Source organism: Denticeps clupeoides, chromosome 14 (genome assembly GCF_900700375.1).
Source record: "Denticeps clupeoides chromosome 14, fDenClu1.1, whole genome shotgun sequence".
Taxonomy (NCBI): Eukaryota; Metazoa; Chordata; class Actinopteri; order Clupeiformes; family Denticipitidae; genus Denticeps; species Denticeps clupeoides.
This window is the reverse complement of record NC_041720.1, coordinates 18,759,184-18,774,015: the sequence shown is the minus strand read 5'-3', so window position 1 is coordinate 18,774,015 and position 14,832 is coordinate 18,759,184. Positions and strand designations below refer to the sequence as shown.

The window sequence follows — 14,832 nt, the reverse complement described above, 5'->3', positions numbered from 1 at the left end:
AGACATATTGGTACGTCAACATCGCCGCCATATTGCGATAGGCTCTGCTGTGGAATGAAGCATATACATGTCTATGGAGAGAAGTGCATAAAAATGCCTCACTCTTGTGCTGCTTGGGGCTGTACAAACCGCTGTACGCTCCAAACCAGATGCCGGGGATTACATTTCATAGGTAAGACAGGAATATATTTGGCCATTATAAAATCCCGTTTTATAAGTCTTAACCTTAGCTAATCTAGGCTAAGCTAGCGAAGCTATGCATTCCTGTGTTCAAGTCAGCCTCCAAACAACGTTTTGGCTAAACATAGGCATTAACTATTTAGACTGTTCTTAGCTGTTTAGTTAACTTTTCTCAAACTTTGAAGGTTCCCTAAAGAAATTCACCTCAGTTTACAAATCTTAACCTTAGCTAAGCCAGCAAAGCTATGCATCCCTGTATTCAAGTCAGCCTCCAAACAACGTTTTGGTTAAATGTAAAAACTATAATACGGGTTTTTATTATGGCCAAGTACAATCAAAACAGTTGTTTAGCCTTACCAGGGTTGTAGTTCAACAGTAACGTAAAGTGTTTTTTGTGGTTATTTAATTTTGTAGCACTGGGCATTTCAAGTAGTTTGTATGTTTCCCTTTGAAATTAAACATTTCACTATTAGTAATTTGTATGCGACTTTTCATAGATATACAAGCAAGTGCCCTTTATCATATCGCAATTGCATATTGCAATATTGATCTCAATAATTGCTATGTCTTTTTCCCCAAATTGTGCAGCCCTAATCATAATCATCAACACTAGCACACTGGCAGTGTTGGCCAGTTTCTCACTCATGGACTGAAGAACTTCACTGAAGATTCAGAAAGACCAGTTTTTATCCATGAATTGCCTTAAACAGGCAATATTTGCTTTCATTATTGATGTGTCAATTTGTTTATCCTAAGCAGAGGTGTAATTTTTATCCAGGTTACATGTACATGTCTAGGTTTGGGTTATCATGTTTAATTTGCTTGCTCTCTTTGAAGAGTGATTATTCTTGTATTTTCTTTTAGATAACCACACACCCCATGCATTAATCTCCACTGCACAACCAGAATCTCCACTATCACAACCACAGAACCAGCACAGAGCTCCCCTCTCAAGATCAAACACTCCTGTTATATTATTGAACCTTTTGCCTATCATCTGCTGGGTTGAGCAGATAATCAATATTTTCCACTAGTGCTGCACGATTAATCTAATCGTAATCGCGATTTCAGTCTGTGCGATTACATGAACGCAAAAAGCTGTGATTTAAATTATTAGTACATGGATTGGATCGGATACGTTGCCGATCCATTCTCTCATTCTCTCAAAGTTTGCGAGCTGACTGAAGTCTCACATCTCAGTCGGATGTGACGTGTTTGGTCACATGACTTTCGATTCGGAGACATATGGTATGTCAACGTCGCCGCCATATTGCGATAGGCTCTGCTGTGGCGTGACGCATATACATGTCTATGGAGAGAAGTGCATAAAAATGACTCACTCTTGTGCTGCTTGGGGCTGTACAAACCTCTGTACGCTTCAAAGCAGATCCCGGGGGTTTACATTTCATAGGTAAGGCTGGACAATTGTTTTGAATATATTTGGCCATTATAAAATCCTGTTTTATAAGTCTTAACCTTAGCTAAGCTAGGCTAAGCTATGCATTCCTGTGTTCAAGTCAGCCTCCAAACAACGTTTTGGTTAAACGTAAGAACTATAATACGGGATTTTATAATGGTCAAATATAATCAAAACAGTTGTTTAGCCTTACCAGGGTTTGTCGTTCGACAGTAATGTAAAAGAGTTTTTGTGATTATTTAATTTTGTAGAATATTGTATTTTGAAAGCACTGGGCATTTCAAGTTGTTATAAGTAGTTTGTATGTTTCACTTTGAAATTAAAATTTCACTATTAGTATGTGACTTTTCATTGATGTACAAGCAAGTGTCCTTTATCACATCGCAATCGCATATCGCAATATTGATCTCAATAATCGCAATATGTCTTTTTCCCCAAATCCTGCAGCCCTATTTTCCACTAACTGATAGAAATGAGTTTAAAGCAGTTAAGTACATTTTCATTGGACCACAGAGTAATTTTCAGATTGGAAATAGAAACAGATCCATTATGTACACATGAGACCACAAGAGACTCAGCTTGTAATAAGAATGAATGAGTAATAAGATATTTCATTGGGAAATGTGTGACCCTGAGAGATCCATTGTCAGTGTTTGGCAGCACTAATTTAAAAAAAGAAAGCATGGCAACTGGACAACAGAGTCTCCATTGGCTGCCAGGCTTCAGCACAGCCATTCCTGTGACGGGCCGCCAAGTGCATCCTGTTCCTCTCCTCCAGATGCGCTGCTCTTTGTGGACCAACAAATGCTTTTACACACAGCGCCAGCCAGCTGGATGGGGCAGAATGCATTCAGCCCCTGCCAGGAGCCACACAGTCACACTCTTCTCACTCTTGTCTACTCAGCAGCCGAGCATGCACCCCCCGTTGGCACCATGAATGTCCCGACACAACCTACACCAGCCATTACACAGATTAGCCAGTATCAGGAAATTATTCAGGTTAAATAAACTCATACAACTTAATCACTGCCACTCACTTCAGATGGGGCAGTGAAGTGGACCCATAATCAGAAGGTTGCTGGTTCAAATCCCGAAATGCCAAGGGGCCACTGAGGGTGATGCCAGATTAAAAGCAGAAGACACATTTCACTGTGTCACCTTGTGTTGTGCTGCAGAGTTTCACTTTAAGATTGGCAATATAAAAGGGGTCCAAATTAACATCAGCTAATATAAATCTTACATCCTCTTTACTAGAGTTCCTTCGGGCATACAGAAAAGCGAATGCAGAAAAGGTTCCAGTGTCTGGAAATCTCACTCTCATTACAAGCCAGCAGCAACCACGCTTAAAAGCTTCTTAAAATTAACATACTGCATATTTACAAGCCATGATAAATCACCTTGCTGTAGAAAGTAGCTTATTCAGCATCGGGCTAAATAAAACCTGAGCTAATAGCTAGCAGGTTAGCAGGACCATTTATTACAAATCTACAGTTAAACTAGGCCTTCTCCTGGCGGCTACTTGTTTTTTGTAATTCGCTGGTGGCTGTGTCGTCAAGTCATGTCATATAAAAATGGCCAAAGTTTCAAAGTAGCGTTAGCAGTTTATTATTTCACCACACGTGTTCTAATCCTGTCCACGTCGCAGACCGTTTCTATGATAGTCACATGACACAGTTACTTTATTTACATTTTTAATCGTCGCTCATTAAAACCAGTGGCACGCCACAGCCACCACTTTCATTCCTCTCATTTACTTCGCCTGCCTTCTTGTAAAATAAAGAAAACCCTGCGATCCTGGCAACCCTGTACTTGCGGCATTCGAACTTCACTTCCTCTCCAGATCCTGTCTCACACCAGCAACCTACGGCTCCGACGGCTCCGCACTTTTCTCGACCCAAACCCGGCCAAACCATCTCCACACGACACGCTTACCTGTTATTTGCCACGGAGTGAGCTACGTTCCCGGAAAATGCCCCACGTTGTACTAACACAAGGCGTAGCGCAGACGCCCTGCTGCAGTCATCACCCGAGCCGAGCGCCACAAAACGCAGTAAAACCTCGGTCCTGGCCGCAGCCCTCCAGGCCGACTATTGGCTGCTTTGTGGGGCGGGCGTTTAATTCCCGCCAATTACATCTTCGGGTTTCCCATCTCCGCTGACCAATAGTAAACACCTAGGCGTTACCAGACCTTCATTTCTGTTTTTCCCTCTGAGCCTTACATTTGTTCACTTTTCTAATAATTGCATGTAATTTTTTTCAAGGACTGAACATTCTCAATTGTTAGTCATCAGCATCTCTTCTTTGCAAATTATGATTATTTTATAACAAATAATATAAAATAGCAGTTGGAAGTGCTCATTTCTTTTTGGATTCTCCTGGAAGAGTGATCATTTTCAAATGAATTGCTGTATGCTCAGTGTTTTTAATCTATTTATTGTTTTTCTTTCTATTAAAATATATGATTATAATCAGAGCTGGTGTGATTGCTTTATTGAGGAAACAGTGACAGCTTGTGGCCATTATGAAATACTAAAAGCTATCACTATTTGAATTCTTATTCTTAATGAAATATTACAGCATGTTATTTGTACGACTAATGGTTTAACATTACTGAAATGACAGTTTATACAATGTTTTTTTTTGCCTCAATGGTGGCGCTACTGCTCAGCCAGCTTCTGATTCTCTTGAAGGAGGTGCTTTCTGTGACCTGCTGTTTGCTCCATCAAACAGTGGTGCTGCTGCAAGAGAACATATTTAGCAACATTTATACAGACAAGAACATGCTAAAAACATCCCTCTCTGCTCTGAGGCAAATGTCTTCCTTGCTTGTTAAATATTCTTGAGTTTCATTTTTACATCTACAGCATTTGGCAGAAGCTCTTATTTACTAGACCTGCAAAAACAAAACATAGTAACTTAAATGAAAGAGAAAAATCTGATAAAATACTGTGACAGTTACTCAATGTGCTCCTCTGGGACCTGCGTGAGGTCCCCTCCCGACCCACTGAGGTCCAGACTGGAGCAGGTCGTATCCCAGCATTCCCCTGTGTGGTGTCTGTGTTGGTTGCATACTCCTCAAACCTCTGAGAAGCCCATTTTGGCCTCTCATGTTGCCACTGTTCCCGCAGTTTGTGCTCCAAAGATAGGAACATCTGAGAGATAAGTGAAGACAGGACAATTGATTCAAATTTGATTTGACTCAAAGATAAGGATCTAACAGGAAATTTCTACATCCAGAACGACTCTCCAACTTCTCTTTCAACTAAACAAAATATGTTCAGAAATAACCTACAGAATAATTCATATATACAACATATAGATGGACCAGGAGAAGTATGGAGAGCATGATACAGTTTTTGTAGAAAAAAATTCCAGTCCTGTCTCACTGCTTTCTCAGAATCTTTTGCATTTTTGCCATTAAAGGAAAAGGTTAGTCTTCAATGACAAAACAGTGTTGATTTTTTGTTTTCATTTCATCTTTGACTGATTGGTTATTTGCAGGTTTTTGGTATGGTCTTTATACAGGCATCCATTTTGTTAAATAATGCTATTTTTTATTACAGAGCACATTCATCACTCTGCCCTGGGCGTGTCCAGTGAGAAGAAGGCTAGTACAGTTCTTGTATGTACAGTATCTCACAAAAGTAAGTACAGTCCCGACACTTAAAAATATATTTTATTATATCTTTCTTGGGTCAACACTGAAGATATGACACTTTGACACAATGTTAGTGAGTTCCTTAGGATGAGGTGTCATTTTGAAGTTCCAGTGGCCACTGGCCAGTGTGTGAGAGCGACAACAGCAACTTTAACATACCTGTTCCCTATTCACACTTGAGACTGTGCTTTGGGCACTCACTTTGTTAACAGTGATTTAGACATTAATGTCTATGTGTTTAGTTATTTTGGGGACAACAAATTTACACTGTTATGCAAGCTGGACATTGACTACTTTACATCTTCAGTGTTGTCCCAAGAAAATATATAACAAAATATTTACAAAAATGTGCGAGGGGTACTCACTTTTGTGACATACTGAAATATGTTATTGTCAGCAGTATCGTTTTAGGCCACACTGTCCTATTATTCCACAGAAAATTCAAATGCCTGTCTGGATGCATGTTAATATCCACAGGCTCAAGAGGCTCTGCTGCATTCCTTACGACAGAATTCAAACAGGATTTACCAGGGACTTGGCCTTCCACAGTTTCTGAGCAGAATCAGAGAGCATTTTTTCCTTGCTAGTTTCATGTTTTGCTGCAGTTTGAAAACCACGTTTTCCTTTGGATCGCCTAGAAAAGAACATGGACACAGATGGATTTGTATACAGGAGCACTTAGAAACAGGAGCAATAGAAACAGCAAACTATTTTCTAATTTATATATAGACGTATTGGCCCAAAACATAATGTGACAGCACATATTTAAAGACTGCTAGACCACTGATGGTCCGGGAGCCAAAAGGCATTTCACAGTCACTTCACTGAAAGTAATGATAAGCTTTATTTTCTTTACGCTTGCTCAGTAGGGTCCAGGTTCTCCAGATAGTTGAAGCGGACAAAGTCATTCGGATGCCGGTCAGTGTCCCTCCACAGTGGCAGTTTCGTGGTTGCACGAGCTGACCTCTGACCTCTTGTCCTCTCCTCCAGCGTGGGTTCCACCCTCTTCGCACTTGTCACCCTGACCTCAGGGATGATGAATTCTGCCTTTACAAGGGTTTGAGAGGACACAGCAGGAGTGGGAGTGTTACTGGCACCACTGGACTGGTGCCAGTGGTGTTCATAATTCCACCAATCTGTAAACTACAACATAAACAACAACATTTATTTCTTATATAGCCCAAAATCACATACAGTATGTCTCAATGGGCTAGAACAGAATTAGTCCTGTTCAATCACACGCTCCCATTTAAAAAGAGAGAACTAATCTGAATTCTTAACTACTACACCAGTGCCGGACTTTAAAAACCTCTGGGGTTTTACGCATGTGCAAATAGGGAATAGATAGTTGAGGATCCGGAATGGTCCAGTAAACTGAGGGTACAGCTTGTGTGACTGTGTGCGGAGATGGAGGTCTTGTAAGGAGAGCCAAACTTGCTGGCCCACTCGGAAGCACCGTCGATGTGGGTGTCGCTGGTTTTGCTGGTCGGTTGATTAGCAGGGGGCAGCAGGTGGTGGTGGATGGAGGCGAGAATTGCCGACCAGCATCCTGTGCCATACAGGCATCCTGGTGGTACGATGGTCATTCCTGGGTCGGATGCCTGAGCGTTCCTAACCTGAGTCTCCAGGGACCACCGGAAGGCCCCAACAATGCGGCAATGAGAATGGGAGCAGCTTCTGAAGGTCAGTGGCACGGTGTCAGGGGTGAGCGTCTGCTTTGAGGTTTTTGTTTCCGGGGCGGTACGACAGGTGGAAATTGAATTGCTCGAAGAATAATGCCCACTTTGCCTGATGGTGGGCAGTTGTTTGGCCTTCCAGATGGAGATCAGGTTTTGGTAGTTGGTCCAGATCAGAAAGAGGGTGTCACTGCCTTGGAGACAATGTCGCCACTCCTCCAGTGCCCACTTCACCACTAGCATGCCTTCACATGCTGTATGTAGGTTTCCAGGGAAGGTGAGTAGATGAGGATATCTTCAAGGTACAACCACTCCAGCATGTCATGGAGGACCTCGTTCGCAAACTTCTGGAAGACGGTGGGTGCATTGCAGAGACCAAAGGGGATGACAAGGCTTTCATAATGATCAGTGAGGGTAATGAATGCAGTCATCAGATGCAGATCAAGTTGTAGGCCGAGGTCCAGCTTGGTGAAATAAGATGCACCCAAGAGGGCATAGAGGGCGGTGAGAGGAAAGGGTGTCCGGTTCTTAACTATGCTTTTGTTCAGGCCACGGTTATTGATCCAGGGTCTCAACCCAGGGTCTCCTTCTTGGAAACAAAAAAAGAACCATGCTGTGGCGGATGAGGTGGATGATCAGCCTCTGCCATGAACTGCTCCATGGCCCGGTGCTCGGATTTGGAGAGTGGCGCTGGGGTCAGAGGCATGCCCTCTGCTGGGTTGATGTGGCAGTGTACCTGGAAAGGGCAAATGTTGCCCCAATTTATTTGTTTGAGAAGGCATTGGTAGACCCCTGGTCGAGACCCAGACCCTGTTGCCTGGGTGGTAGGTGCAGGCCAGAGTCAGCAGTCGGCCTGCTTTTTCATGACATCAGCAGCTGCGCTTTAGTGCCAGATGGACCAGGGCCCAAGTGTTCCACAGCCATAGATTAACAACAGACATAGGACCTTTGGCTTTAGGAGCAGGGAACCAGAAGGGGGTGACCCATTGAGGCTTTGAAGGGGGAAAGCCCAGTGCCAGTAAACATGTTCTGGTTCCATGCTAGCTCAGCCAGAAGGCGATGCTTGGACTGGGTCTCAGGACAGGTGGAGCTGTAGTATCTGGGGTATTTCTCCATTTCCTGATTCATACGCTCCGTTAGACTGGGATGGTACCCAGATGTCAGGATACCCCCAGCTGGCCCAAGAAGTGTTACCATAACCAAGCGATGAATTGAGCACCCCTTTCCGACAATAGGTCTGTGAGAGCTCCGTTCTCTTGGATGACCTCCTGGATTACAATGGTTGAAGTCTGGGATACTGTGGGAAGAAACAGGTAGGGCAAGAAATAGTGTAGCTTTCAAAAAATGGTAGATTAGCACCATCATGGTAGTTTTTCCCTGGGTGGTGGGCAGTCCGATCACAATAGTCCAGAGTGACGTGGGACCAAGGATGGTGCTGGTGTGGCAGGGGCAGGAGGAGACCTTGAGTGTCGGCTTTGTTGGCAGGACATGTATGGCAGGTGCCCATGTATTCGGAGACATTACCGGGAACCTTCAGCCACCAGAAGACTCATTCTGGACCAGTTTTTGGGTGCACTGGCAGTTGGGATGTCCTGGTGACCCCAGTGCACAACTCTGGGTTGTACTGTGGCCAGGGCGTAGTTCCGGTCTGGTGGTGTCTCGGGAATAGAAGGTTCATGGGCATGTTCCACAACGACTTCCTGCAGCAAGGTTCACTGGACCCCTACAAGGATGTAGGCAAAAGGAATGATGGGGTCTGGGGAAGGGTTGCCATAGTTTCTTGTGTGCATGCAGGACAGGGCTACTGCGTTTGTGTTTATGGAGGTGGGACATAATCAAAGTGGGAAAATGCCCCTCTGGCTTGTCTAGGTTTCAGGCGGCACGCTTCTTATTTGAGGTTCGTATAGTCCAGAAAGGAATGCATTGCCCCCTCCAGCATTGACGACACTCCTCCAATGCTAGCCTGATGGCCAGAGGTTCCCGGCTACCCACATCGTACTTGCATTCTGATTGGCGAACACCCTGATTGGAGGTGTCAACTTCAATGACAAAGGCCAGTTGGGCATCTGGGTGGATGAGGATGGACTGTGGTGAACTGTTTCTTTAGATCATTGAAGGCATGTTGGGCTCTGGAGTTCCATAAGAGGCCAGGAAGTTTGCCATGGAGCAGTGGCGCCCTGGTGCGTGCCCTCTGCTGGCCAGTTGTAATTTTTTATTGAGAACCCAGTTCTTGTTATGGTTTTCAAGGTGGACCGTCCACTCGCAATATGGCGAATAAGTAGATGTATGTTGTCAACAGGACAACAAAGCCAATGTGTCAAGTAATTTTGTCAGTGATCACCTCTTCTCTGATGTTTTTAGATTAAAACTTGTTCATTTAGGCAAATGTTGCCTGTACAGTGGGTTGCAAAAGTATTCAGCCCCCTTGAACTCTTCCACATTTTGTCACATTACATCCCCAAACATGAATCTATTTTATTGGATTTCCATGTGAAAGACCAATACAAAGTGGTGTACACTTGAGAAGTGGAATGAAAATCATACATTATTCCAAACATTTTTTACAAATAAATAACTGAAAAGTGGGATGTGCGTAATTATTCAGCCCCCTGAGTCAATACTTTGTAGAACCACCTTTTTCTGCAATTACAGCTGCCAGTCTTTTAGGGTATGTCTCTACCAGCTTTGCACATCTAGAGACTGAAATACTTGCCCATTCTTCTTTGCAAAACAGCTCCAGCTCAGTCAGATTACATTTACATTTATGGCATTTATCAGACGTCCTTATCCAGAGCGACTTACAATCAGTAGTTACAGGGGACAGTCCCCCTGGAGCAATTTAGGGTTAAGTGTCTTGCTCAGGGACACAATGGTAGTAAGCGGGATTTGAACCTGGGTCTTCTGGTTCACAGACGAGTGTTTTACCCAATAGGCTATTAACACCACTTTGGTCAGTGGTTTTTCAGACCCTGCCACAGATTCTCGATTGGCTTTAGATCTGGACTTTGACTGGGTCGTTCTAACACATGGATATGTTTTGTTTTAAACCATTCCATTGTTGCCCTGGCTTTATGTTTATTGTCCTGCAGGAAGGTGAACCTGCGCCCCATTCTCTGTCTTTTGCAGACTCCAAGAGGTTTTCTTCCAAGATTGCTCTGTATTTGGCTCCATCCATCCTCCCATGAGCTCTGACCAGCTTCCCTGTCTCTGCTGAAGAGAAGCACCCCAGAGCATGATGCTGCCACCACCATGTTTGACAGTGGGGATGGTGTGTTCAGAGTGATGTGCGGTATTAGTTTTCCGCCACACATAGCGTTTTGCATTTTGGCCAAAAAGTTCAATTTTGGTCTCATCTGACCAGAGCACCTTCTTCCACATGTTTGCTATGTCCCCCACATGGCTTGTGGCCAACTGCAAATGGGACTTCTTATGGTTTTCTTTTAACAATGGCTTTCTTCTTGCCACTCTTCCATAAAGGCCAACTTTGTGCAGTGCACGACTAATAGTTGTCCTATGGACAGATTCTCCCACCTGAGCTGTAGATCTCTGCAGCTCGTTCAGAGTCACCATGGGCCTCTTGGCTGCATTTCTGATCAGCGCTGTCCCTGTGAGTTTAGGTGGACGCCCTTGTCTTGGTAGGTTTGCAGTTGTGCCATACTCATTCCATTTCTGAATGATCGCTTGGATAGTGCTCCGTGGGACATTCAAGGCTTGGGAAATCTTTTTGTAGCCTATACCTGATTTAAATTTCTCTATAACTTTATCCCTGATCTGTCTGGTGTATTCTTTGGACTTCATGGTGTTGTTGCTCCCAATATTCTCTTAAACAACCTCTGAGGGCGTCACAGAGCAGCTGTATTTGTACTGACATTAGATTACACACAGGTGCACTCTATTTAGTCATTAGCTTTCATCAGATAATGTCTATGGGCAACTGACTGCACTCAGACCAAAGCAGGCTGAATAATTACGCACACCCCACTTTTCAGTTATTCATTTGTAAAAAATAAAAATTGGAATCATGTATGATTTTCGGTCTTTCATGTGGAATTTCAATAAAATAGATTCATGTTTGTGGCTGTAATGTGACAAATCTCAATGAGCTTCAAGAAGTCGTCGCCTGAAATGGTTTTCCAACAGTTCCCAGAGGTGTTTAGCACTTGTTGGTCCAGCTCACCCCAAACCATCTTGATTAGGTTCAGGTCCGGTGACTATGTAGGTCAGGTCTCCACTTATTGTTAAGTACATAACTCTACGTGTGTTCATTCATAGTTTTGATGCCTTCAGTGAGAATCTACCATGTTAATGATCATGAAAATAAAGAAAACACATCGAATGAGAAGGTGTGTCCAAACTTTTGGCCTGTACTGTACATTTTATATTGTGTTTGGTGTTTGGAAACACCAAGAAAGGCATATGTGCAGCATTAACTTATAACAATCGGTATCAATGTCGGCCCTGATAAATCATTATTGATTGAAAAGGGAATGTGAACACTCTGTTACAACAAATGTAAGTGGCAAAACATTTTCTGTTAAAAATATATTATTATTTGGTTTTCATTCAGTTCACAGTCTCACCTTTGGCCTGTTGAGGCTGATCTGCTGAACAGTCTCTATGTAGTTTCTCTTCCAGAGACCTTGTTCAAACGGTGTAGGGGCAAAGTTAATGCACCAGCATAATCTGAGGCATTTAGGCATCCATAGCTGGTCCAGCTCTACAATGCTTTTCCAGTGCCAGCTCACCTACAAAAAAGAGCAGGGGGAGGATTCAGCAGTAGACATATGCTGGCAATTACGACAAAACTGTGACTGCATTTTAGATCATTGAGACTGCAACATAGATTGCAATGTAGTATTACATATGATTTAATTCCAAATCCAAATTGAATCAAAAATAGTAACTGTATATATGAACTGCAGTCTCAGGGCATACCTGGGCACACCTGCACAGGCTCCTGGGGTCCAGGAAAGAGAAAACATAGAGTGCCAGTACTCTGGGGAGGACAGTGGTGAAGTCCAGGGCTTCCTGGGGAGCCTGACTGCACAAGATGTGTCTCAGATACTTCAGCTGATTGGGAGAACACTTAGAGAAGTAGTCCTTTAGGACCTGCTTACGCTGTGTGTCTGTCCACTTATCAAACTGCAAAGAATTTAAGTTAAACAACAGCATTTCTTAAATTAACTTCTAAAATGTCAACAAATCCATATCTACCATATTGATGTGTAATGTATTTAAATATGCTGTGTGAATGTGTACATTTTCAAGGTTCTATTGAACTCCAGTAAACCCTCAGAATGGCAAAGGCAGGTTATTGACCTGACTTTTTAATCTGTTACAATTACATATTGTTTCATACGGTACAAGTACTGAATCTGATTATGGTTTGTCAAATTAATCAGATCAGTGATGTAGTTCAGTCCAAAGTCACATTTCCTCACCCACTTTCCTAACAGGTTTCTTCTCTCTTCAAAAATCTAAAAAGAAAACTGATATCAGTGAGAAGGATTAGAAAAGAAGTCTTCAACAATTCAGCAAACAGTTTATTGTTAAACAGATCATTATAATTGGTCATACGTGGCTGTTGGACAGTGGGTGATTCAATGGTGTCCATGTACTCATTTTGGTCTGCAGTTTGGAATAACTCATAGGTCTGGTAGACATCTCTGGGAATGGATGAAAAAACACCTGTTTGTAATATTAAAAACATCATCACACGTTCCATATAGCATACACCAGGGGTAGGTTTTTATGAGGCAGGACTAGGCCACATATCAAGAAAAGCTTGCACATACACAATGTTTCATCACACTTCTACATATAAACCTCACACATACACCATATATTCCTCACGTGTCTACATACAAACCTCGCACAAATGAATTTGTATGTAGATGAATAAGAAAAATATGGTGTGTGTGCGAGGTTTGTACGTGAGGAAAAATAGTTTTTCTTGATATATGGCCTAGGGGGTTGCTCATAGGTTTTTGATTCAACCAGTCAGCAGACTAATGAGCAGAGGAAATATTTGCTGAAGAGTCCTCACATTTGAATTTGAACTAAAGTTACAAGTACCATCCCCATACACTCTTTCATGGCTGTCCACTGCTCACCAAAATGATGGGTTAAAAGCACATTTTTTTGTGTGCTGTGCTGCAGTGTTTCACAGTGACAATCACTTTAGTTTCACTTTCAGCATTTTGTGTAAGCAGTGTGTCATGCTTGAGAGGAGGCAAGAGGCACAAATGTACAACATTGTGATTTATTATACATTTATACATCTATTATAAAGTGAACAAAATAGCAAAAAAAAAAGGCAGTCAAAACAAACAAGTTTATATTGATTATTAGAAACAAGTGGAATTCTAATTGAAACTAAGGCAATGTGACTAATAAAGATATGGCATCACCTGGTGGGCCAGAGGCGCTATGACATTACAGTAGGTAAAATGAACTAGAAGAGCAGAACTAGAAGTCCCAGGTTCAAACCCCACTTACTACCATTGTGTCCCTGAGCAAGACACGTAACCCTGAGTGTCTCCAGGGGGGGACTGTCCCAGTAACTACTGATTGTAAGGTGCTCTGGATTACATCAGAATGTACACAGAAATAAAATGGTAAACAACACAACATATCTTAAATATTGTTGTCTGTGATAAAAATAAATATCTAGTGTAAATCAAATATCAATATGTGTCTGACAATTTTTACAGTGAAGTGAAAAATGAAACAGTCTAGTCAAATTTAGTCGAATCACAGCTTTTTACTGACTGCTCCAGATTCTATCGGCCATTTAAAAGGTCGTGCTAGGACTGTCCTATAAGATTGTTGTAAATGTGGTATACACATATTTCCTATGCATCAATTTAAGTTACAAAGTCTGCGCTAAATAGACTTTACTCACCAAAAGTTTGTATTTCTCAGTGTCATGCGGATGGCAATTGTCTCTCTGGCTAGTGAAGGAAAAAAATATTGTTATACCTCGCAGAGCTCTGTTCATATCCGCACTTCCTCCTGATAGAGTTTAGCGGCTGGCATAGCAACGAAATTCTGGAGGCTTCCCTGAAAGAAGTCACACTGCTCACAACACTCTAGTTCAGTCAGATATTAGGAGCAGGCGAGCACGAATTCTACTTACTTGATAAACGCATGAAGGCAAACATGTATTTTATTTTTGCCAAGAAGACGGGGAAACGTTTATATCGTTTATAACGTTTATATTTCTTCACACAATTTTCTCCTTTCACAACATTCTGTTACGGTTACGGTTGAATTGTACCAATCAGGTACGTTGTTTGAATCACGTGGCGCCTCGCGGTGTTAGATTAAGAGTCGTTCTTCTTCACGGGTCAAGACTGAACCCGGTCCTCATGTCTCCAAGAGCACGTTACATAGCAATCTGTACAACTGACTTTATTTGTAAAGTATAAAAAGTGTGTTCTTGTTAGTCTTTATGTGCAGTCGAGCATAATACCATTAATATTTTTTTGTGAAATACATTTAATTCAATTTAATTTAATTCAGTGACGTCAATTCTGCTGTAATGAAATCGTTAGAAGGTAGTTCTGATTGTAGATGTTTCCCGCGGTCTGAATCTTTTGATTCAGTTCATATTAATGATCCCAAATGGTTATTTGAAGAGTTGAGCCCATCAAATGGGACATTAAATGACCCATTTCGATCCTGCTGTGTTCCTGCATAAAAAGCGAGACAATGATGAAGATATATAGAGATGAACGGTACATGTGACACTCGTTCTTGAGAACAGGGACAAAACTAGTTTTAAAAGAACAAGTGATCTGATCTTTTGATCTTACTTTTAGTTGAGATTTTGCAGCTTTATTTTGTGTTACATTATAATATAAAGCAATAGGGTTATTGCATTAGGGCGGGCCTATAAT

At 42.2% G+C, this 14,832-nt stretch overlaps 2 protein-coding genes across 11 annotated transcripts in view; both read right to left on the bottom strand.

The window, feature by feature from the left end:
* fam49a (family with sequence similarity 49 member A) overlaps positions 1 to 3,668 on the bottom strand; it is a 39,346-nt gene extending 35,678 nt beyond the window's left edge. For all 4 annotated transcript variants that reach the window (XM_029002957.1, XM_029002959.1, XM_029002958.1 and 1 more), the window contains exon 1: positions 3,530 to 3,668. The gene's annotated coding sequence lies outside the window, so the exon portion shown is untranslated. The remainder of the gene's footprint in view (positions 1 to 3,529) is intronic.
* A 415-nt stretch (positions 3,669 to 4,083) lies between these two features.
* fbxo16 (F-box protein 16) lies at positions 4,084 to 13,963 on the bottom strand. 7 transcript variants are annotated; one of them, XM_028953133.1, is made up of 9 exons: positions 13,836 to 13,948; positions 12,509 to 12,619; positions 12,373 to 12,408; positions 11,867 to 12,073; positions 11,512 to 11,676; positions 6,112 to 6,398; positions 5,784 to 5,889; positions 4,557 to 4,749; positions 4,084 to 4,335 (listed from the first exon to the last, which is right to left on the bottom strand). In XM_028953133.1, the coding sequence occupies exons 1-9, from the start codon at positions 13,929 to 13,931 to the stop codon at positions 4,262 to 4,264; spliced, it is 1,275 nt and encodes a 424-aa protein (XP_028808966.1). In that variant the 5' UTR covers positions 13,932 to 13,948; the 3' UTR covers positions 4,084 to 4,261. The 7 variants fall into 7 exon arrangements, with proteins under 7 accessions (XP_028808966.1, XP_028808967.1, XP_028808969.1 ...); XM_028953134.1 differs by having other exon boundaries at positions 4,084 to 4,332; XM_028953136.1 differs by having other exon boundaries at positions 4,084 to 4,749; positions 12,509 to 12,597; positions 13,836 to 13,963.
* Between the last annotated feature and the right edge of the window lie 869 nt (positions 13,964 to 14,832).